This window comes from Felis catus, chromosome D1 (genome assembly GCF_018350175.1).
Source record: "Felis catus isolate Fca126 chromosome D1, F.catus_Fca126_mat1.0, whole genome shotgun sequence".
Lineage (NCBI taxonomy): Eukaryota > Metazoa > Chordata > Mammalia > Carnivora > Felidae > Felis > Felis catus.
In genome coordinates, this window is record NC_058377.1 from 67,216,320 (window position 1) to 67,240,612 (window position 24,293).

A 24,293-nucleotide genomic window follows, 5' to 3' on the forward strand; every position below is an offset into this window, starting at 1 on the left:
ACTCAATAAGTGTTAGCTACCCTTGTTATTACTTTTATCCAATAAGCAAACTTTATAACTCTACCATAAATGGAAAAAGCAGTACGGCTTATACCACAAGGTGAGAGGAGTTATACAAATAAATGAAAACACTTATTAAATACTAGCTATTGCCTGACAAAGGCTCCAGGCTCAAGGCTTGCTCTCATTTTGGCCAAGAAGGGAGACAAGCCAGGGTCTGAAAGATGTTGAAGGCACAGACAGTTCAAGCCAGGGTGAACAACTTGTCCTGAATTGCCTGGGACTTCTGATTTTAGTGCTGAAAGTCCTGTAGCCCCTCTCATTCCCAGGCTACATCAGATGGAGGCTTTCTTCTTCACAGCAGGACTAAAAATAACTCACAAGGGAATGACATTCTTGTGATGTGAGTTCGTGTGTTTAGGGCTGAGTCAGTATCTCACTTATTATCTTGCAGAATAAGTCACACCTTGGGCCACACCACCCAAGCCTGCCTCTGAGAGCTGGGTTTCCAAATGTCATACATGTACAGAAAAGCCATCATGTGTGTACCACTGAAGCAGTCCCCAAAGAAAAATCACATTCATGAGGGCCCAAGAAAAGGAACAGTGATCAAACCATGGCACAGCTAAAATTACTCTATATTATACAACCATTGAAAAATCATGTTTTGAAGTATCTTTAATGGCATGGAAAATGATGCATAGGGGCACATGTACCCCAATGTTTATAGCAGCACTTTCAACAATAGCCAAATTATGGAAAGAGTCTAAATGTCTATCAACTGGTGAATGGATAAAGAAGATGTGGTTTATATATACAATGAAATACTACTTGGCAATGAGAAAGAATGGATTCATGCCATTTGCAGCAACGTGGATGGAACTGGAGGGTGTTATGCTAAGTGAAATAAGTCAATCAGAGAAAGACAGATATCATATGTTTTCATTCATATGTGGATCTTGAGAAACTTAACAGAAGACCATCGGGAAAGGGAAGGGGGAAAAATAGTTACAAACAGAGAGGGAGGGAAGGAAACCACAAGAGACTCTTAAATACAGAGAACAAACTGAGGGTGGATGGGGGGTTGGGAGAGAGGGGAAAATGGGTGATGGGCATTGAGGAGGGCACCTGTGGGGATGAGCACTGGGTGTTGTATGTAAACCAATTTGACAATAAATTATATTTTAAAAATGATGACAATAGAATGTTCAATTTTAAAAAAGCAGATTAAGATGTCCTTCAGTGAGTGGATAAATAGACTGTGGTACATCAAGACAATAGAATATTATCTGGTGCTAAAAAGAATGAACTATCAAGCCATGAAAAGACATGGAGCGGGGCACCTGGGTGGCTAAGTCAGTTAAGCATCTGACTTCGGCTCAGGTCATGATCTCATGGTTCATGAGTTTGAGCCCCACATCAGGCTCTGCACTGACAGTGTGGAGCCTGCTTGGGATTCTCTCTTTCTCCCTCTCTCTGCGCCCCTCCTCTAGTCACTCTCTCTATCTCAAAATAAATTTTATTTTATTTTATTTATAATGTTTATTTATTTTTGAGAGAGAGAGAGATAGAGTGCAAGCAGGGGAGGGGCAGAAAGAGTGGGAGATACAGAATCTGAAGCAGGCTCCAAACTCGTGTATGGCGAGATCATGACCTGAACCAAAGTCGGACGCTTAACCAACTGAACCACCCAGGCACCCCTCAAAATAAATTTTTTTAAAAACTTAAAAAAAAAAAAGAAAAGATATGGAGGAAACTTAAATGCATATTACTAAATGAAAGAAGCCAATCTGAAAAGCCTACATACTATATGCTTCCAACTAGATGACATTCTGGAAAAAGTGAAACTATGGAGACAGTAAAAACGTCGGTGATTGCTAGGGGTTGGAGTTGGGAAGAAGGGTAAGTAGGTGGAGCACAGGGGATCTTCAGAGCAGTGACACTACTCTGCATGATATTATAATGGTGGATACATGCCCTTATACATTTTCCTAAACCCACAGAATGAATAACACCAAGAGTGAACCCTAAGGTAAACTATGGACTTTGGGTAATGATGATATGTCAGTGTAGGCTCATGAATTGTAACAAATGAACCACTCTGGTGGGGGTTGTTGCTAATGGGGGAGGCTGTGCATGTGTGAGGCCAGAGGTATATGGGAAATCTCTGTACCTTCTTCTCAATTTTGCTGTGAACCGAAACTGCTCTAGAAAACTTAAATCTTTAAAAAAAATTTTAAAATACATATTAATTTTAAAACCACATATAGTAAGACCTTAGTTTTATAAATTGCAGAGAAACACACCGTCATATTAACAATACTTATTTCTGAGTGACAGGATTCTGGGGGATTTTTTATTTCTTCATATTTACTTCTGTATTTCTTTTTTTTAATGTTTATTTATTTATTTTTGAGAGAGAGTGCACGCACAGGGAAGGGGCAGAGAGAGGTACCGACAGAATCCCAAGCAAACTCTGCACCATCATCACAGAGCCCACTGTGGGGCTTGAACTCATGAACCATGAGATCACGACCTAAGCCAAAATCAGGAGTCAACGCTTAACCGACTGAGCCATCCAGATGCCCCTGTATTTCTTCTTTATACTTATTTATATATTTCCCAAGAAATTTTAGCATGGAACATATATTTCTTTTATTATAAGGGAAAAAATGAATAAGAATTATATTCATAATATATATACATAAAATATATACTATATACATAAAATAGTACTAGGAGGAAAGTAACCAGAACCGATTAAGCCCAGACTTTGAAAACTGTTTTTTACAGCTGTGGCCCACTGGGAAGGAGGTTCCCTCGCTGACCTTCATCTGCTTTCCTTCTCCTCTGGAGAAAGCCCTTGCAGAGAAGGCAGAGCTTGTACAAGGTCATGGGCTCATGTTGCCTCTGCATTCCATCCAGTGAGGCTGCCCTGAGCTGTCCCCTGAACCTCAGGCTCCAGCCTCCAGGGTCTATAAGGCAAACACAATATCTCTTTCCCTCTTTTCTTGATTTTGGCATCATGTGGACTGTGGCACTTGATAACTTCCCCAAGTCGCGTGTTACTAACTAGAAGCAGGGTGGATCTAACACAGGAAGTCTGCACTTTAGACCCAAGTGGCCTGAGCTGACATCCCTGCTCACCACTATGGGCTGTGTAGCCTTGGGCACATTACTCCATCTCTTTCTACCACAGCGGCCTCGTGTCCATTGTGAGGATTAAATGAAATAACGTTCTAGCACAGATCCTGGCACAAGCATCTCATGAGGGGCTTCGTTTATATCAATTTTCTCTCTCCTTCCTTTTATGTTTACCACAAAAGAACTCAGTTCTCTATCCCCCTCCCATCGATTCAGAGAGCTTCCCAAGTGGCAGGGGCAACATCTGACCTCCAAAATTTCTCCTTCCCACCCATCCAGGACTCTGCTCCTCCTGGGTCACAACCCCTCAGCTGATGTCTGAGTGGCAGGCCAGTGGCTCCGTGGAGAGGTGGCCAGGGTGGGAGGAGGTGGCTAACTTGAGACCCCCACCTTACCAGGCTAAAATAATCTGATCATCAGATATGCATACACAATAAACCAGGGCCCTGTTTAACTGGAACACAATTTGTGAGCATTATGTCCATTTCTTCATAAGGAAAACAAATTGATCCTTGAACATTCAGTCCCTCCCAGCATCATTCTGGGTGCAGGCACACAGTGGAGATGAGACAAGGTCTCAGCCCTCACAGGGCTATCTCTTCTTCTGCTGGAGGTGTGGGCTACATCCATCCACCTTCATTACCAAGACGTGAGGGAAAGAGGCAGGGCCACTGGAGAAGTTGGGAACCGTACTTATGGTTCAGCCCATCAGGCATCATCCAGCTTCCTCTCATGGAGACTTAGAACCCTCACCCTGAAGCCATGAGCCCACTGGTCCACCTGAGAATCAGTGCCAAGAAGAAGGTATTACATGGCACTGACTACCCTCATTCAAGATACTAAATTGCCTGCTCTGGCACTGGGTGGCTGGGTGACTTTGGACAAGTCATTTAACATCCCCTACTCATAGTGTCCTCCCTGTAAAGTTGGGCAAAGATAACATCCCTCATAACGTTACTGAGGAGAGCACAAGAAATCATGTGCAGAAAGCCTGAGGCAGAGCATCAGGAGACAGTCGGGGCTTCCCCACTGCCCTCTCAGAAGCGGTACCAAGTGGAGATGAATAGAGCATGGTGGTTAAGAGCAGAGCCTCCGGAGACAGGCTGACTGGGGTCAAATGCCAGTTCCACCTCTCACCAGCTGTGTGACCTCTCTGTGCTAAAATGTCCCCATCTACAAGATGAGGGTAGTAACAATAATCCCTGCCCCATAGGGCTGTGGAAGCTAAATTACTATATGGGATGTGCTTAGAACAGTGTTAGATGTATTAAAAATAGTGTGTTTGCTTTTTTTCCCCTTCTTCTTCCAAAAAACATTGTTTATGGGAGCATTGATTATGATGTAGCAATTAGTACATGATTATACATCCCAGGCAACCTTTGAGGGTATGCAGGAATGTCCCACTTTACCACCAAGCATAGAGAAAGGTACATCAGCTGTGAATATAGTCACCCTCAACACACACATACACACACACACACACACACACACACACACACACGCCACTGTATCAAGGATGACCAAACATGACGGTGACAACTGTATTGTTCACTTGGTCAGAAATCACAAGAAACTATTGAAGGTGGGAGTACCCTGTCACTCACGCCTTGTCTGCTGTTAGACTCAGACTTGGGTTCAAGTCCTAGCACTGCTCTTCCTTAGCAGTCTGACCTTAGGCAAGTCACTTAACCTGACTTTCCTCCCCAGAAAAGTGCCCCAGGAGGCTGTAGGGGAATTAACCCCACCTGTCCCACGAGGGTGTCCTCGCCCCCTGGTGGGGATGACAGAATCCTTAGCAGACTCTGACTCCCTAGTGCTTCCAGCCTAACAGTCCTGGGAAGCTTCCTCCTTCTCCCTGCAGGAGACCCAGCCCAGACAAGACCGTGGCTTCTTTACTTCCCCCTGAGAGGCCCCCAAAAAGCAGCCTGAAGAGTGTTAAGAGAACACCAGCTGCCGAGCTCTGGGAGGCAGGAGTACTAGCCAGGGGCCCCAGACCCTGCACTCTGTTGACTCAAACTGCAGAGAACCTCCAGGCTTTCACAGCCGTTTCCTGGGCAAGAGGAAACAAGACAGCTAGGCCCCTCTCTGCCCTCTGTCCACTGGCCTTTCCTTTGGGGGAAGTCAGCCTGAGTGCTATACGATAGCCTTGACACCAAGCTCCTGGAGGTGAGCCAGGCTAGGGAAACAGGTTGGGCACATGTACCCACTCCAGAGAGGAGGGAAAGGGCACAGGGGGCAAAGCTGGGCACAGAAGGAAACATGGAGACAGAGATAAAAAACAGAGGCTGCAGCCAGAACACAGGACAGGAGGGGCAGGCACAGAAACAGGGTCAGGGTCAAGGATGGAGACAGGGCTGGGCCAGCACAGGGTCCTACGTGGACGGGGGTGCAGCACAAGGTCGAGGTGGAGGACAGAGGGAGTAAGCACAGAGCTGAGCTGGGAAAGGGATAGCAGGCAGTGGGAGGAGAGCCCTGCCCAGAAGCCTTGCATAACCTGGGGACCCGCTATTTCCCCAGAGGGGCCCACAGGAAATCTGGGGGTGGGCTGTCCACTCAGAACCCACATTTTCACCCCAGCCTGTGCACCCTTTCCAACAGCAGCAGACGGAGCATGGTTTAGTTAAGTTAGAGGACTGGCAAGATTCACTTCTTATTTAAAAATCATGACAGCAACAATAAAAATACTCAGCTGAAATGGCACCCAAAAAAGCCAACTCCCCTGAAAGTTAAAGTCAAGCGCCCCCATCCCAGCACCTTGTACCTTTAAGGAGGAGAAGGGTTCCCTCGCGTCCCAGCTGAAGAGCAGGTTATTCTTGGATATAGCAATGACTTACCTAAAACTGAGTTATTCCCCTTTCCTCTTCTGGCCAGCCTCTCTTCACTCTGGGGAGCTTTTACCATTTAAGGTCAATGTTACATCTGGCTCTGGAGCTCCGAGCTGAGAAGCCTCTGGCTGCTGAGCCTTGGCCACCGCCTCCTCCTAGAGGGGCTGGGACTTGGAGCCTGGAGCTCCTCGGGGAGCCCCCTGTGTCCCCACTGAGGGGGCTAATGGCAGGGGAAGCTGACCAAGCCAGCCCCAGGGCTCAGGGCAGACTGGGCCTGCAAGGCAGCTGCTTGCCCTGAGTGCCTCCCATGGGCACCCGCACAGCAGAGAGCAGTGCCCATGGGCGGCTTGTGCTGCTGGGCACTGTCCTGGCCAGACAGGGACCAAAAGAACTCTGCAGATCTGCCTCCTAGCCTGGAATCCCCAGCAAGCATGTGAAGCTGGACAAGACCCTGGCTCAGGGCCAGGAGAAACTGGGAACACTTCCTGTCCCAGAGATTCATGGGTGGGGGGGGGGGAGCTGCTCCCACCTTAAACCCTTGGGATTATCAGAGAGAAGGGCCTAGTAGGTTCAGCTAATTCCAGACCTGGCAGCAGCCCCAGGGGCTTCAATCCCTGTTCCTGCATTGGGCGGACGCATGGACTTTGCATTGTGGAGCCCCAGTCTCCTCATCTCTAAGACAGGGATAACAGTGATAACGCCTCACTCACAGAGTTGCAGGAGGGATAAAGGAGACCATAGGGAAGGCTTAGCACGGTGTCAGCATGTCACAGTGCTGACAGGCACAAATTTGTTTCCTTCCCCTGCCCAGATGCAGGCAAGGATGGGTTGTGTCTCTCCTGGAGCCCACATGCCGACCCTACTTGCTCCTCACCCACCTTGGATGCAGTCCCCACCTAGGGCCAAAGTCATGGAGCTCCAGACTCTGTGCAAGTCACATGGGGACTCCAGCCTTCTTCTGAGGCCAGAGGCAGCTCAGAGAAGCCCTGGATAGAGTTGCCAGATAAAATACAAAACACCCACTTAACTCTGAATTTCAGATAAACAACACATAACTTTTGTAGTATAAGTATATCCAAAACAACATCATACAGTGTAGTTTTAAGTATGTCATATATATATATATATATATATATATATATATATTTGTGTGCATGCGAGGGTGTGTGATGAGAGTGCAAAGTGTGGGTGTGTATACAAACCATATATTGAACACCTGCTGTATTCCAACCTCTATAATAGATGCTCTACATAAAAGCATGTAGTGCCCTACAAAATGGAGTTATTGTACCTTCCCTTCCAAAAGGAAATTGAGACATGAAGAAGTGAAACCATTCTTCTGACATTCCACAGATGGGAAATGGTAGAGCTAAGAGGTGAACTTAGGTGGATTGGCCTTAAAGCTCTTTCCCCTTGGGGCACCTGGGTGGCTCAGTCAGTTAAGCGTCCAACTCTTGATTTCGGCCCAGATCATGATCTCACGGGTTCATGAGTTCAAGCCCCACATCAGGCTCTGTGCTGACAGGTACAGAGCCTGCTTGGGATTCTCAGTCTTCCTCTCTCTCTGCCCCTGCCCTACTCATATGCTTTCTCTCTCTCTGTCTCTGTCTCTGTCTGTCTCTCTCTCTCTCTCTCTCTCTCTCTCTCTCAAATAAATAAACTTAAAAAGCTCTTTCCCCTTCAGCCAGCGTGTCTTAAACTAGAGTTCATAGATAGCCTTCAGGAGCTTCTGAGCCCACTGAAATTGTATGTGAAACACTGTGTGATTTGTGTTTCTCTTGGGTCCAGGCCCATAGCTTTCACCAGACTCACAAGGAATCATCAAGTAACTTCTAAAATCACTGAATTAATACAAGAATTTCATAAAACACATTACTAGTGGGCATGTAATGTGGAACAAGTTCTATAGAAGACAATTTAGCCTTATCAAGATTATAAGGTTCATCTCCTTTGGCCCAGTTTCACTTCTAGGAATTTTTTTCTACAAACACACTCCCACACTTGGGAGATGACAAATGAACAAGATTATTCACTGCAGCTTTGTCTATAAAAGCAAAAGGATTGGAAATGACACAAATGTGTATCAACTGGGGGCCATAAAAGATGATGGGGCCCAGCCATAACAAAGGATGAGGAAACTCTTTGTGTAGTGATATGAAAAGCCTCCAAGATATGATTAAGTGGGAAAAGTAAGATAACAGAACAGTATATGGATAGATAGATAGATAGATAGATAGATATAGATATACATACACACATGCACAAATATACTTATGTTCACACATACACAAGTCACAAGTTCATGTGTGTATGTGTGCACACAATCTCACTAAAACAGCATACGAAACAAATAACATTAACAATAGTGGCCAATGGGGAGAGAAACTGAGTGGCTGGGGCAGAAAGTATCCACTATATACCTTATGTATGTATTCAAAGTTTTGAATCATATGAATAAACCATATGTTTATATTCAAAAATAATAATGAAACAAATGCATTGCAGTGAATAGGGATTTAATCAAGTCATCTTCCAGCACAGCCTCCCCCAAGTGTCAAAGCGTATTGACACGAACCTAACCAAAAATAATTTTCATTGCTTTTTTTTTTCTATTTTGGAATAATTACAGACACACAGGAAGTTGCAAAAACAGTACAAAGAGTCTCATGTATGCCTCTCCCAGCTTCCCCCCAGTGGTAACATCTTTCTTGGCTGTTGTACAATATGAAAACCTGGAAGTTAGCATTGGTGCATTACTTTTACTAGACTATAGATCGTATTCTAAAGGTTATTTTTAAAATACAGTATAGCCTCTCACAGCTCATATATTCATTTAAAAATGTTTATTGAGCACCTTTAGAGTGCCAGACCTGGTGTTGGATGACGAGATGTGGTAGGGACAACTTAGACCCATCTCTGCCCGTGTGGGGTATAGACTAGTGAAGGTGACCCCCTTAATCAAGGGGGAATAGCATCGCAGAAGCCCAGAAGCCAGCAGTGCACAGGGAGTGCTGACCAAAGCTCTAAAAAAGGAACCGTGTCCCTTGCTGTCCTGGTCATGGAGCTTCACAGCTTGCCTGAAAGCTGACTTTTAATCCTTAAAAGAGCATGAGCAATTACTTGGCTATTTTTATCCTTGTTCCTGGAGCCACACAGGGATTTGGCCTCACTCTACCAAAGTCTTCAGCTCATCACTCATTCCCATCAGAGACAATCATGTGTCCTCAGCATTAAAGCGGTGGCCCAGCAGAGATACACTGGCACACAGCTGGGGGAAGTTCTCCCAACAGACCATTTGACTCAGAGCCAGGGAAGAAGTCTGAAAGTCCCAGGTCAAAAGCTCATCCTGGGACTGAAGGAAGCCAGCTTGGAGAAGCAGCATCTTGCCAAAAACACTGCCAGCTCAGGGACTGCCAGCTGGGATGACCACACTGCGATTTCCCTGCCCCTTGTATGCTCAGAGACTCTGTGCTATGCCTAGCACTTAGTAGGCCTGGGATGAGTAAGCAAATAAATAAGTGGCCAAGTCAGTGGGAATGACACCTAGGTGTCAATCAGATGACAATGACAGGTGTCATTTACTGCACATGGTGCCAGGCACTGTGTTAGCTACTATACATGTGAGGTCTAGTTCAGTCCTCACCAAATCCATGTGATGTAGGGCTTCTCACACCCATGTCCTAGATGAGGAATCCAAGACACAGAGAGGTCAACAAGCATGCCCATGTCTCTTGGTTTGTAAAGCCAGATCTTCCTGACTCTAGAGTCCCCAGGTGTTGGGTTCAAGACAACAGAATGGGAACATAAGGTGTCTCCTCTCTCTCCCAGGATTCTATTGAAATGATAGCAAAGGACTCCTTAAAAAGAAATAAACGCCACAAAGAGAATAGGAGAGGGCATTAGTGAGGACATTTCTGGAACTGACAAGAGGAGGGAGGATGCAGGAAGGATGCCTAATAGAGGCAGGAGGGGGCTGTGACCCATGGAGAAGGGGCTCTGCTGTTCTGCACCTGAAAAGCCAGCTGTGACAAGGGCAGAAATGAGATACAGAGCCAAGCAGATGATTCAGTCTATGGAGAGAAGGGGCTGGAAAGGAACTACCTCGGGTAACTTTTGTACACAGCGTTTGGACCAAATGCCTTCAGGCGAATTGAAGACAAGAACTATAAACAAATATTGAGTCGATTTCTTTTCCATATGGATTAGCGATTCTGAAAGTACTTTCTGTGCATTCCTGGACTGAGTAAATTAGTAAACATGTTAATAAGGAGAATCAAGTTTCTCACTATAAGAAGAGGGAGATACAAACACAGAAAGGAGGAAAAATTGAATAAGCCATGCAGTGCTGGGTTGGAACTGTAGGTACTAGCATGGACTAGATTGGCAGGTAGGTAGATAGAAGGGGAGAGAGAAGGAAGGGATAGAGAGATAAACAGATGGGTATGTGTATATAAACATATTTATATACATACAGACAGATGTGTGTGTGCAGAAACATACATCTGTTTCCTAGCTCTGCCCACTGAGAAGGTCTGTAAATAGCATGCTCCAGTTACAATGAACACACTTTGTACACAGATTTGGATTTGTAAATACCATTCTCCAACGAAAGGATCTAGGATTCCTTGGGGAAATGAGTACCTCTACGGCTGGGATAGGGAAAGTATGAGAAGAGCCTGGAACATCTGACTGTACCAAATAGTAAGGAACTGCCTCAGAAATGATGGTGACATCAAAGAACAGAGGAAGGGGCTCTTACTGGCCAAACCTAAAACAATATGAGCATCAGGTAACTAATGACAGTAAAATGATAACCCATGAATCAAGTGGTCCTGGAATGGACTGGGGAGAAAAAGCGTCCTGGTATCCTGACTTTGCTTTGGGCCAGTCCTAGAGGGAATGATGCTGGAAAAATCGTCATCTGCTTTCCCCACTCTTCCTCAAGAGCATGACTTACCCGTTTGTCTCAAGGAAGCACACTGCGCACATATCCTGTTCCTGGCCTCTGCTAGGCAGTGAGGTTACAGAGATAAACAAAACATGACTCCTGCCCTCCAGGGGCTTATGGTATGAGGCTCAAGAAAGGAAGGAACACTTGTGATCTAAGGCATGTGAAAGTGATTTGCAAACTATCTGTCGGTGTGCTTACACGAGATGTCACTAGTAAAACTCTTCTATAAGGAAGAACACGGGTGGGCTAGGATGGGGTCATTGAACTTGAACCAAGCGTTGCAGGAATTCCAAGGAAGAAGTGGGACTTTAGGGAGGTTTGCTTTCTAGAGGAGTTGGCATTTGAGGCAAGGTCAAGGTTTCAAGAGATCAAAGTTTCAAGAGGCAAGCAGGTTAGGGAAACTGTTCCTAAAGGAAGAAGTAGGGTGAGCCTAAGTATGGCAGTGGAAAAACACTCGGGAATGTGGCGGCAGGGGTTCTGTCATGGGGCTGGCTGAGTAGGTCATACTGTGAAGGAGCCTTGGCTTCAGAGTTTGGGTCTACCTGCATGATAGCCGGGAGCCCCACAGGGGTTCTAAGCAGGGATAGTGTCCTCCAAAGTTTTTATCCTGCGATGGGTAGGGAGAATGTTAATGCCACAGGGAAGCCAGGAGCAGGAGCACACTGCTTAAAGAAGACCTGAGTTCAGTTTTTTTTTTTTATTTGTTTGTTTGTTACTTATTTTTGAGAAAGGCAGAGTGCAAGCAGGGGAGGGTCAGAGAGAGGGAGAGAGAATCCCAAGCAGTCTCCATGCTATCAGCACAGAGCCTGGCATGGGGCTTGAACTCATAAACTGTGAGATCATAACCTGAGCTGAAATCAATGCTTGACTGACTAAGCCACCAACGTGCCCCAGACATGAGTTCGGTTTGAGATACCATTGGGATACGCAGGTGGAGATGCCCCGAAGATGGTAGAAATGCAGGCTTGCCAGATTGTTGCTTGAGAGAGATCTCAACTGAGGGCATAAATCTTAAAAATAGGGGTCTCTAGAGAGCCTGAAGTCACAGATGAAGATTGTAAACAAGATTTTGGACTTTGAAAGAGTCCTGTCTATAGACTGATGGGATCAGAAGCCAATTTGCAGGGGTTGCTGACAGGGTTTTGATGTGAAGGTAATGCTCAGTTCTTCATCCATTCAGCAACCATGTGATAACATGAGTGTGTGGGAAGAGGGAGGGAGGATGTGGGTAAGGATGGACTGAGATACCAGGGTGACCTTAGAAGTCCCATAAAGGGGAGATGGTCAGGAAAGGATTTCAGAGAAGGCAGTACTGCTCTTTGGAGAAGTCTAGATGAGTCTGTCGCCTCCTCTGAGTTCCCCTGCATCCCAAGTTCACACACATCCATCAAAGAAGTAGCTTACATTGAAACATTACAACAATGTTTTGTTGCACAATTTTATAAACTTTTACAGTGCAATACGTGTTATTTTTCCGAGACAAACCAAAGGTTAATTTCTCAAGGTTCTTGCTGCCTGCTTTAGCATCATTTGATGGGAGGATCTTTTATATACAGTTATGATAGATGAAAAATAAACCAGATTGCAAATCTTTTTTTTTTATGCTTAAACCACGTACCAAGTTTTTGCTCCAAATTGTGTAGGATAAGTTAAACTTAAATTGCATTCTATTAACCAATATGAGTGTATTTCTGTAAGCATAGTTATGTTGAAATAAAGTTTTAAAAAGAAAAAAAAAGCAGCTTAGGGGGAAGAGAGGCCTGTGGTGCTGAGCTGCTCAGGAAGGGCTTTGTGGGAGAAGGAGGAAATTCAGCGGGGCATCAAGTGCTGAGTAGAACAGGGAAAGTTAAGGAGAAAGAAAGAATTCCAAGCTAGGCTGACGTGCAAGCAGACCTAATGGCAGGACAGATGGGTAAAATGCAGGATTCTTAAAGTTGAAAAGAACAGAAACCCACTCTGGCTGGCTCAAATGTAAAGGGGGCTCATGCCAATGATAACTGAGCCCCACAGAACACAAGGACAGGAAAGGAAGTACACCCAGACCTCAAGGGAGCAGAGAGCCATCAGAACTTGAGGCCTCTACCCTATCTTAATGTCTGTATCCTTGTCTCCCACAAACCATGTGATTCTCTCTCTCCCTCTTCCTCCTTTTCTCTACACATCTGCTTCCTCCTCCTTCTCCTCTCTCCTTTTTGTGCACACTCTCCTTGCTATGGCTCATATTGGCCTCTCAGCTCCAGCCCTGTTCTCCCCACAACCACCTGACAACTGTCTTGTTTCAGATTCTCAAAAGCATCTGATTGGCCTCGATTGTCTGTTTAAGCCAAGTATCATAAGTCATTAACTACCCTAGGGGCAGGTATCCTGCTCTGATCTAGTAGTCATAGCTGAGGCTATGTGATAAATATGGTGTCCTTGTTCAGAGACTGTGGTGGGACAGGTGATAAAAGATGTCATGGACAAAGAGTGAGGAAAAGACCAGACATTTACCAAGCTCCCATTATGAGCCAGAGTCGTGCTAGGTGACCTGTATTACCTTATTTAATGGTCCTGTAAGGTAGCGTTCATTATTCTTATTTTTCAAATGAAGAAACTGAGGTTAAGAAAAATTAAGCAACAGGCCTATGGTCATAAAGGTAGAGGGTAACTGAGCCAGGAGTTAAACCAAGTTCTATCCAACTCTGAAATCAATACTCTTTCCATAGGATCACTCTGCCAGGGAATGGGGAGCTAGTTAGAACCATTGAACTTACTCTAAGAACACCACAGAGGTCAACCAGTCTTATAGGCCACCCTGCTTAAAGATATTTGCTATGGCAGACCTTCTTAACCTTTTAGGGTCCCTTTATTAGGTCTGAGGACCTTATAAAAGCAATGGAACATGCCCATACAATTTGACATGTACTTTCATGGGATTTACATATCTCCTAAGGCTCATCCATAGGCCTCCACCTAAGAGCCTTTTCTCTAAAACATCCCTGACTATTGATTATTCACCCCTTACTTGAATTCCTCAAAGGAGAGATAGTTTATAACCCTATGTGGCAGCCCATTCCAACAATAGAAAGGTCTCTGTAACTTTTTCTCCTTTACTTCTCTTTGTGCCCAATGGTGAAATGCAGAGCCAATCTCTCTCATACCCTGGCAGTCCTTCAATATCTGAAGACAGTGACAGCTGAGGCCACAAGCTTGTCATTTGTTTAAACTCTTGTCCCATGCTGGTCCCTCTCATCACTAAACAACACAAACTTTGCCAAAGTCTGTCTCACATTATAAAGTCCAGAACAGTATAGGGGACTGCTAGTTGTCATCCAGCCACTAGTCTCTTTATTCAGGGGATTCTATTTTCATATGGCCAGAACACCAGATTGCTTTGAATTCAACCTACAATTGTATTGGCTCCTGGAACAATGATGTCATTACTTGACTCATAAAAAACGCATGGTCCACTGAGACCCCAGATCTATATCACAAAATTGATCTATCCTTACCTTGCCCTCCCCTAAACAACCCTGAGTTACACTGTAGTCTCAGTCTGTAGTCTCAGGACTTCTGTGCTGGTGCCATGACACAACAGATTGTTTATCTCACCAAAGGAAGGGTCAAACCTTTCTTATATTATCCCTTCTGGCCTTACATAGTTTCTCTTTTGGATGAAAAAGGGGAAGAGATGTGAAGCAGAAAAAGATTTTTGAGGTTTTCAAGTTGACATTCCACCATTAAATTAATGCTAACAAAAGCTTGATTTCACTAATCCTGAGAGGAACTTGATCTCCAGATGCACTGGACTCGCTGGTTCGATGACTACACCATGAGTGAGACCTTCTTCCACAGCTCAGAGTCGGGTGTTTTTCCTTTTTAAAGGACTTTGAAGTTGCAGAGAGCATGTATCTCTTTTTAAGAGCAAACCCAAAATAAGTTTTGTAAGCAGCTTTGTTCAAATGAAGGCTAACTGAATTAAATAGAACAGTTCCCTTTCATAACCATAAAAGAAGAAGAAAGAAAGGCGGGGGGATGCATTTGTTCCCCCTCATCTCCCTGATGCTTAATATGCTGGACTGCTCCAGGGCTTACTTCTCAGACCTCGATTCTCTTCTCCCTGCACTCACTCCCAAGAGGATCTTCTCCGAGCTTATGATTTTAAATGCTGTCTGAAGACTCTCAAATGTTTGGGTCTAGTCTAGACCTCTCCTCCAAACCCCAAAGTCATGTATCCAACTGCTGGCTGAGCACCTCTTCTTGGGCGTCTGATACACTTCTCCAGTTTACTCCATGCAGCCCCCAATACCTGCTCTCCCCTCAGCATTTTCCATATTGGTAAATGGCAAGTCCATCCTTCAAGTTGCTCAAGCTCAAAATGTGAATCATTCATAGCCCCCCACTTGCAGCTCCCCACACATCCCATAGGGAATCCATCATAAAATTATCTCAGCTCTACCTTCAAAATGCAACCAAGGGCACCTGGGTGGCTCAGTCAGTTAAGCATCTGACTTTGGCTCATGTTATAATCTCATGGTTTGTGAGTTCAAGCCCCACATCAGACTCTCTGCTGTCAGCACAGAGCCTGCTTTGCAACCTCTGTCCCCCTCTCTCTGTCCCTCCGCTGCTTGAACTCTCACTCTCTCTCAGAAATAAACATTAAAAAAATACATCCAGAATCTAACCATTTCTTACTACTTTTATCACTACCACCCTGGTCTATGTGGTCATGACTTCTCACCATGATGTCAATGCTGTTGACTCCTAACAGCTCTCCTGCCCCCCCCAGATCAGGCAGAGTGATTCTTTCCAATTATGAATTAGATCATGTCTAACAAGACTTAATTTGTATCACATACCATACACAGCAATTTCTCTACATCACTCATTCTCAAAACGTACTCTCCAAAAATGTCCGGTCTGTATTTTCCACTAAGACAACAAAGCCTAGAGAGACAAAGTATTTCATCCATGATCACACAGCTGCTCCATGAACGAGCTGGACCTGGTATCCTAAGACCATGCTTTTTCCTTGAATCCAATTGCTGAAGAATTCCATTCTCCCCCACCTCTAGGAAATCCCTTTCTCAAAGCGGCCTGATCAAGTTGAGTTCATAAAAAATATTTTAACAAAAGCAAGTAGGTAAGGATGGGAGAAATGCAGGAATAACACTTCTGTAGAAGACGTCAGTCTTCTTGATAGCAGTTTACTTGCTCAATTTATTCCATCCAATGATGGAATTCCATCAGTGAATCAATCCAATTTATGGGTCGATATGTCATACAGAAGTTTTGGGGATGCCTGGGTGGCCCAGTCAGTTAACATCCTACTCTTGATTTCGGCTCAGGTCATGATCTCACAGTCATGAGATTGAGCCCCATGTCAGGCTCCACTCAGTATGGAACCTGCTTAAGATTCTTGGGGCGCCTGGGTGGCTCAGTCAGTTAAGCGTCCGACTTCAACTCAGGTCACGATCTCGCAATCCGTGAGTTTGAGCCCCGCGTCGGGCTCTGGGCTGATGGCTCAGAGCCTGGAACCTGCTTCAGATTCTGTGTCTCCCGCTCTCTCTGCCCCTGCCCCGTTCATGCTCTGTCTCTCTCTGTCTCAAAAATAAATTTTAAAAAACGTTAAAAAATTTCAAAAAAAAAAAAAAGATTCTCTCCTTCCCTCTCCTTTTACTTCTCCCTTGCTCATGCTCTCTTGCTCTCTCTCTCTCTCTCTCTCTCTCTCTCTCTCTCTCTCTCAAAAAATAAAAGAGGTTTTTCAACCAAGTGTCTGGGGCCACATGAGGATAATAACAACCAGGGCCATATTTTCTCTCCTTCCCTTTCTTGGGATTCTGGGCCCTTTACTATCATTTATTTATTTTGTACCTCATTCTGGGTACAGTGTTGCACAGCCTCAGTACCTCTTTTATTTCAACAATGACAAAAATTGCACAAATATCTGAAAACATCCTCCAAACATGGAGAAATGTCTATGCTTCAGAGCTCACAAATGCCCCATCCAATCCATTTGTTTTTGTAAACTTGAACTTTCACATTTAAAATAAACCATGTACTAGACAAAAGAATTCACTTTGGATCTCAGCCTTCCTTTGTATTCTTCCTTCCTTTTTCTAGATTAAAAGCCAAAGACATCTTCTTAAAGCATATAGGCCTGTTTTGGATTCTCCAAAAGCTACTTTTTAGGGATGTTAGGGACTTCCCTCATCTTTCTTGGGTAGGAATGTTGCCTGATTTTGTTTTCTAAATGTTGAAACATTCTGAGAATGGAAAACTGCAAGGCAGACCCATGGTTGTGGGTGTATAGACCCTGGGGGTGGGTGATGGGTTCCCCAAGAATAGCAAGGGCTTAAGTGGAATGGGTAACCTCTAAAACGTGCATCACCTTTGGGAGCCAAGCTGTCATCCCATGGCCCACAAGGAACCTGCTTGTGCTTTGAGTGTGGATGTAGGACGTTGGGGATTATGGTGAAATACAAATGTGATGTGAACCATATTGGCCCTGAGAAAAGACAGTATCTGATATTAAACAAGACACAGCTTGCACAACAAGAGGTGAAGAAGTGGAAGGCACCAAAGCACAAGACCAGACTTAATACCAGATTGTGACCAACCTTTAAAATCCAAAAAAACTCAGAGAAAAACAGGATAGGATCTCAGTGGATACAGTCAAAGGGACCTACCATGAAGGGAGAGAAGGGGGATCTGTAGGGTCAGTGGAGGAGAGCAGGAAGGAAAATGTTTTATTCTTCCATAAGTCTGAAGACCCACCAGAGCCTTAAGGAAGTTGGCACATGTGGCAGAGCAGGGACCCAAAGCCATGGCTTAATATCCACAGCTTAATATTCATTTGTATGTTCATTCATTCAATAGACATGTATCTTTTCTACTTCCCCCTAACTAATCTTCTTGTCTCTACTCCTCTGTCTCTAATCCCCCCATAGCAGCCAGAAAGATACTTTTAAAGTGTTGCTCTGTTGTTTACATCAGAAGAAGACCAGATGCCAGTGACTGAAAGCATTCTACTCCCTGCATCAGGAGACCTCCCTGAGCCCTCCCAAGCCTTCCCTCCTCCTTCCCGCTTACATGATCCACTGCTGACCTTGGGCCCTCACAACCTTCTCTACTTGTGTTAATATAAAATCCCATCACAAAAGCCTGAGCAATGCCACCTTTCATTTTGTATTGGAATAATTCTTTTAGCTCTTGGGGTTCAATCTTATTCTTTGTGTTTTTAGAGAAGAAAAAGGAGAGTGGGGTAGAATCAATGATACTCACTGGGGCCCCCATCTACCATTTCTTTTTCCCCCCAGACCTTCTCAGTGATGCCTCCATATAACATCTACATGTAACAGAGGGACTGCTATTGTAAACTTCAAAAATAAATTACAATCTTTGCTATGGCTAGAGGTGGGAGTTGCAAATCTCATTGGGGTAGATTGCACTTACTATGAGAAAAAAAATCAACTGAGTGACTTCCCCTAACAAATATAAGGCAAATAGGCACTTATACACAGGAAAGAGATAAAACAGAAATTCCTGTAGCCTGACAAAAACCACCTCTCCCAAATGTCTGTGGTATGCAAAATTGTCTAGCGGAGTAAATCTCCACAGGAGACCAAGGCCTTGAACCCCTGACCCATTCCTTTTGCAGAAACATAATTGTTAGAACCTCACTGACGTATCAGGAGGGTCCTGATTGGGATCTACAAGCAGGAAGGGACAGCAAATGCCCCAGTGGGGAATATACCATGAGAGTCCAGTCTTGTGATCCAGCTGTTAGTAACAGCTTAAGTACTAATGAAAGAGTACATTTATGGTAGAGCATGAAGTGAGGCTGTAAGTCCCTCTCCACTAAGCTACTTTGGCATGGTGGTATGCTTTGGGTGTAATGCCTAAGTTGAATGTATGAACTAAAACAGCTATAACTGTAACCTAAATATGAGTCTCTCCTGTGACCCAAGTATGTATATCTGTCAGGTAGAGAAGGTTATACTACAGTAACAAACAGCTCCAAAATCTCAGCGGCTTACAACAGTAAAGTTTTATGTCTTAGTCATGTTACATGCTGGCTATGGTTTGGCCATAGCTCTGCTCCATGAACTCTTCACTCTAGGCCTCAAACTGAAAGAGCAATTCCTACATGGAACAGTGCCATTTTTGTGATAGAGGAAAAGACAGATTATGATGGAGTTTAAAGCTTCTGATTGGAAGTAGTACATGTTACTTCCACCTCATTGGCCAAACAAGTCATAGAGCCTCACTGGACAGCAGTGGAGTAAGAAATACAGTCCATACATGAAAAGGGCCCAGTAGGGACAATCTATTACAGAGAGTTCTAGACCAATGAGGGCATTACCATAGCAATGATCCACAACTACATGGGACCTGTTTTCAACTATGACACCATATGATGGCAACAGAAACAGTGATAACATCGTCATTGGACCAGTAAGATTCTAGCGTTCTCTCTGCCTAGCATTTGGCTGTTAGGACCATCCCTTTGGACTGAATGACCCACTAGGGTTATTAGAAAATTCAAGGGAGGGGCGCCTGGGTGGCTCAGTCGGTTGAGTGGCTGACTTCAGCTCAGGTCACGATCTTGCGGTCCGTGAGTTCGAGCCCTGCGTCGGGCTCTGTGTTGACAGCTCGGAGTCTGGAGCCTGTTTCGGATTCTGTGTCTCCCTCTCTCTGACCCTCCCCCGTTCATGCTCTGTCTCTCTCTGTCTCAAAAATAAATAAGCGTTTAAAAAAAATAATTAAAAAAAAAAAAGAAAATTCAAGGGAGAAGATACCTCAAGTGGAAAATACTGGACTTCCTGCTAACAGACAAGCATGTAGATGCTTGGAAAATTTAAGGGAGATAATTGTAGTTGTATTCCAAGTTGGGGAGAAAGTTCATACCAATTATAAACTAAATCAAGAAAGTAGCCTATGGTTATAACAGTATGCAGTCAATCAATGGCGACTATGTCAGACAGGCACTGGTAAGCCCTCATATGAATTCCTTTAATCCACACAAGAATTTTTAAGTAGTTAGTATTATTACCCCTCTTACTACAGAAACTAAAAGTTCAACAGATGAAGTATCGTTGGGGCGCCTGGGTGGTTCAGTTGGTTAAGCGTTCAATTTCAGCTCAGGTCATGATGTTGCCATTCACAAGTTCAAGCCCTGTGTCAGGCTCTGTACTGAGAGCTCAGAGCCTGGATCCTGCTTGAGATTTTGTGTCTCCCTCTCTCTCTGTGCCTCCCCCACTTGCACTCTGTCTGTCTCTCTCAAAAATAAACAAACATTTAAAAAAATCTGAAGTATCTCCTCTAAGGATACACGGCTAGCAGGTGGCAGAGTTCTGACTCAAACCCAAACCTGTGTAACTCCAGAATTCTCTCTTGCCTCCCTCTGGGGCCTTAGATCTGATACCCACCTCTTCAATCTCTTTTTTTCTTCTAATTTAACTCCATTTCCTGTTTTGTATGTTTGCCTGTTTTTCTCTTAAGACACTCCTTCTGTTACTGCAGTGCTAGGAGCCTTCCCAGTGAAGGACCCCCATTCCCCATCTCCATATCCCAAAAATTGAAACATAAATCTGCACAGGCCTAGATCTAAAGGTCAAGGTTTCTCTGGAGTGTCTTGGATTCTGTGTCCCTCCCTCATCTGCCAAGAGAGACCACCTCCCTGCCTCAAGTCCATCTCCCACGGGAGCTTCCAGCTCTGCTAGAAATGGAGTGGGCGACCCTGAAGCAACTGCTCAAAACAAGGCTAGCTCATCCTAACTCACAAGGAGAGGTCTCCAGTTTTAGAAGAAGCAAACCTGGTCAGTGAGGAACACAACTCAGGAGTTTTTTAAACCCTGAAAATACTCCAAGTGCCATGCCCAGACTACTCAAGGCCTTAAGCAGCTCCACACGTGGCATTGGAACCAGCAATTACCATTTCATCTGAACAAATGGCATCCTGAAGTTCAGCCTTAGAAGAGTGACCATATTCTCTGAACTAAAAACTGGGAAGACACTTGGCCAAGAGAGAGGTTCTTTTCTGATTTGTGAATGCACTTAAAGGAAAAGTCTCCCAAGGGTCTGTAATTTATACTACATTTGGTTTTCATTCAATAAAATCTCTTCTATAAATAAAAATAGAATTACATGAAATTGAAATTGTGCTTCCCTCCAACTAACTTGTCAAAGCAGGCTTAGATCTGGGTACCTTCTTCTAAAGGAGTGAATCTCAGCATGTGATCACCTATTGTGCATACTTTAAATATAGGTTCCTGGATTCTGCTCCAGGTTGGAGGCAGTAGAATGCAGAATTCTGTCATTTCTAATGAGCTTTCTAAGAAATTCCCACTGAAATTTGAGAACCACTGTCCTAACCACTGTCCTTTCCTAGTAAAAGGAAAAAAAAAACCAATAAAATAAAAAAAAAACCAAACCCCCCAACATGGAAATACAAAAACCAAGCAATTCTAACAAGCTCATGTGAAAGGGAAGTTTTAGAATCCCCCAAAGGCCTATAACTTCTCTTAAAAAACAGTCCATGCAATTACTTGCAAAAGATTGCTAGTATGTTCTAAACAGGGAAACAAAGATGAGAATAATTCCTCGAAACATAAGAACAATCTATTCCAAGATCTTAGGAAATGGGTTGTCCTTGTGCAGAAGTGCGGAAAGAGCTTTGAGGCAGAGACGTTCAGTTTTACCGGGTGCCCTCTCTAGCCAGCAGCAATAGGAGCAGACTGAAGCTGGGGGAGGAGCCAGTAACTAGCCAGGATTCTGGGCCTGGAAGCAGAGCCACAGGAGTGCTCTGTCTGTGTGGGAGGCACCCCACTTTTGTTCTGGTGTTCATCCTCCTCCACACAGCTTCATACATCAGTGGAGGCTCACCACACTGCATCATCAGGGGACAGTTCTACTTAATTTAAGCCAGTCACAGACCCCATTCCCCTTTTTACCTGTGGGTTTAGGCATGTGACCAAACTCAGTCAATGAGATGGGAAGGCAACTTCTGCTGAGGGGCTTCTAGAAAGGTGTCCTCCCTACACAGGAAGAGATGTGGGAGGAGTCCACCCCTTCTTGTTCTTCACATTATAGGGTCCGGCTGCGATGTCTGAAACTGTAGCAGCCATCTTGCTACCCGGCCAAGCTTGGGGCAGAACCAAGAGGTAGAGCTGGGGTCCTGGAACTTAGAGCCAGCCTGTCTCTGGGCTTCCAATTTTGTGAGATAATAATTGTCTTTATCATTTAGGACACTTTCAATTCAGTTCCTATTAATTTGCACCGACAGCATCCTAATTGCTAGAGGGAACTTTTTAAAACCCCAACTCTGAGTGTGATACATGTGAAATCAGACAGAAAATTTTTTATTGTTGTTAAGAGGTGCACTAGAATTCCTTCAAGGGTGAGAACTGCTTTGTTGGGAAAAAACATGTAGAAAATTGTCGGGGTAGGATGAGGAGTGTCAAAGATTTGAGTGTTGGCGGGAAAAGGAGTCAGATGGGGACAGCTCTGCACAGTGAAGGAGAATGGAGACTTTCAGAAACTCTGGAGGAAGATGTGACAGAAATAAAAGAAGCCAACAAGAAGGCTTCAGAATGTGTGATATGACCCTTCTCCCTCTGCTATGTTCACAGATATTCACTTGAGTGGATCTCTTGTGGACACCAGTGAAGGGCTGAATTGTATATGGAGGTTGACATGGGGCCTTTGAATCATGATGGCTTACACAGTTGCAAGACCCTGGAAGCAGAAGCACCAGGAAAATTCACAGCAGACTTGCTTTGGACTTCCCTGGACTATGGAATTGGGGATTGGAAGCAATCTCTTCCAGAGTTCAAAGATGAAGGAGGCCCCATCTGGCAACTGGGTTACAAGGACTCAGGAAATCCTGTTTGAGGAGAAGGCCAAAGGCTCAATCAAGACTTCTTTATATTGCAGCTTGTCAGTAGAGGTGCAAAAATCCTAGACAGCATAGAAAGGGAAACAAGAGTAAAACCTGATCCAATGTCCAGCATCAAAAGAGTGGGTATCTCTGCAAGGTGGAGTTGCTGAAGCTACTAAAAAGTATGGGGTCATTCCTGCAGAACCAGCAATGATTTGACTAGTAAGTGTGGGAGTGTGGGCCCAGCTGCCACTGGCTCTGGGAGAAAACGTTGTTGTTGTCCTCTTGCTGTGCCCTGGCCTGGGCCATTTGCCTAGACCTTGCATCTGGGATGTAATAAGGGGTCTGCTGAGGCTGTCTAAACCTGCCCCCCACTCCCTATTCTTGCTATCTCATGGGAAGAACAGTGGAATAATTAGAAGAGACCCAAGAAGCATCTCTGGGGATGTCCAAAGACCACCAAGGGCTCAGGACCAGTACTTTCATATCTTCCTTACAACTGAAGGCCAGGTCTTGGAAAACACAAGAGACTTCAGGGAAGAAGCTCTGGCTACAGGGATCAGGCCAGGGTGGAATTTGCAATTCTTAAACTCTAGTACCTAAATAAGACCAAACATGGAAGACAAGCCTGCCCAGATACTTGCTAATCTGACTGAATTATCTGAATATAGAACAGAATGGAGAAAGTGCCCAGTCAAAATGCACAAGGCAGAATCCATAACAGAACTCTTGGCTCCAGGGCACTTACCTAGAATTCCAGCTGTTGCAGACTTGGGCTTCCCTGTCCTCATGCTCACCACCAACTTACTTTAGACCCATGCTGTTGAAGGACATGAAACAATTGCTGCTTACTTACTCCTTGGTCAGTACATATGCCGGTCAGAATCCTCTGTATGTCACTTCCTCCAGCACCTGCCCAGGCTGGGGGTAGGAGGGACAGTCCTGGTCCCCAGCCTCTCCTGATCATCCTGCTCTAAGTAGCCATTCATGCATTCTGACTCCTAACCTATGAAACCCACCCAGCCATCTCTCTCCTGGACCACTGTAGCAGCCTCCAGTTTGTTCCCCATTCCCTGCCCCCAACCTCTGCCACACAAATCCATAGCTACAGAAAGCTACCTGATCATGATCAATTTTCTTAAGACACAATTTGCATCAAGTTGTTGACTTGGTCTGAACATCTTCAATGCCATCCTCAGCACTTATAGAATAAAAGCTAAGTCCCTCAGTGGGATATCCAGAATCCTACAGTCTGGGCACTTTCTAGTTTCATTTCCTGTTCTATTCCCATATAAACCCACCACCCATTGTTAAGCCACACCTAAATACTTATTCTCTCATGATGCTCTGCATGTCCTGAATTTCCTATCTTTTCTCAGTCTGTTCTTTCTACTCTGAAGCCCTCCTTCCTCTCTGCACCCGTCAAAATTCTAGCCATTCTTCAAAGCTCAAGAGAAATACCATTTCCTCCATGAAGCCTTTCTAGCTGGAAGTAAATTCTAATTTCTTTCTG

At 44.6% G+C, this 24,293-nt stretch overlaps 1 protein-coding gene and 1 long non-coding RNA gene across 7 annotated transcripts in view; one reads left to right on the top strand and one right to left on the bottom strand.

Moving 5' to 3' along the window:
* IRAG1 (inositol 1,4,5-triphosphate receptor associated 1) overlaps positions 1-6,381 on the bottom strand; it is a 120,526-nt gene extending 114,145 nt beyond the window's left edge. For 4 of the 6 annotated variants that reach the window (XM_045038951.1, XM_019812056.3, XM_045038950.1 and 1 more), the window contains exon 1: positions 5,979-6,377. In XM_045038951.1, coding sequence (XP_044894886.1) covers positions 5,979-6,045 — 67 coding nt within the window. In that variant the 5' untranslated portion in view covers positions 6,046-6,377. Of the gene's footprint in view, positions 1-5,905 lie in introns of all 6 variants that reach the window. The other 2 variants (XM_006937098.4, XM_019812057.3) reach the window with 2 other exon arrangements.
* The window catches only part of LOC109491996, a 181,800-nt gene extending 157,777 nt beyond the window's left edge, over positions 1-24,023 (top strand). Inside the window, exon 5 of the long non-coding RNA XR_006586364.1 lies at positions 22,533-24,023. This is a non-coding gene — a long non-coding RNA (uncharacterized LOC109491996). The remainder of the gene's footprint in view (positions 1-22,532) is intronic.
* Positions 24,024-24,293: the final 270 nt, after the last annotated feature.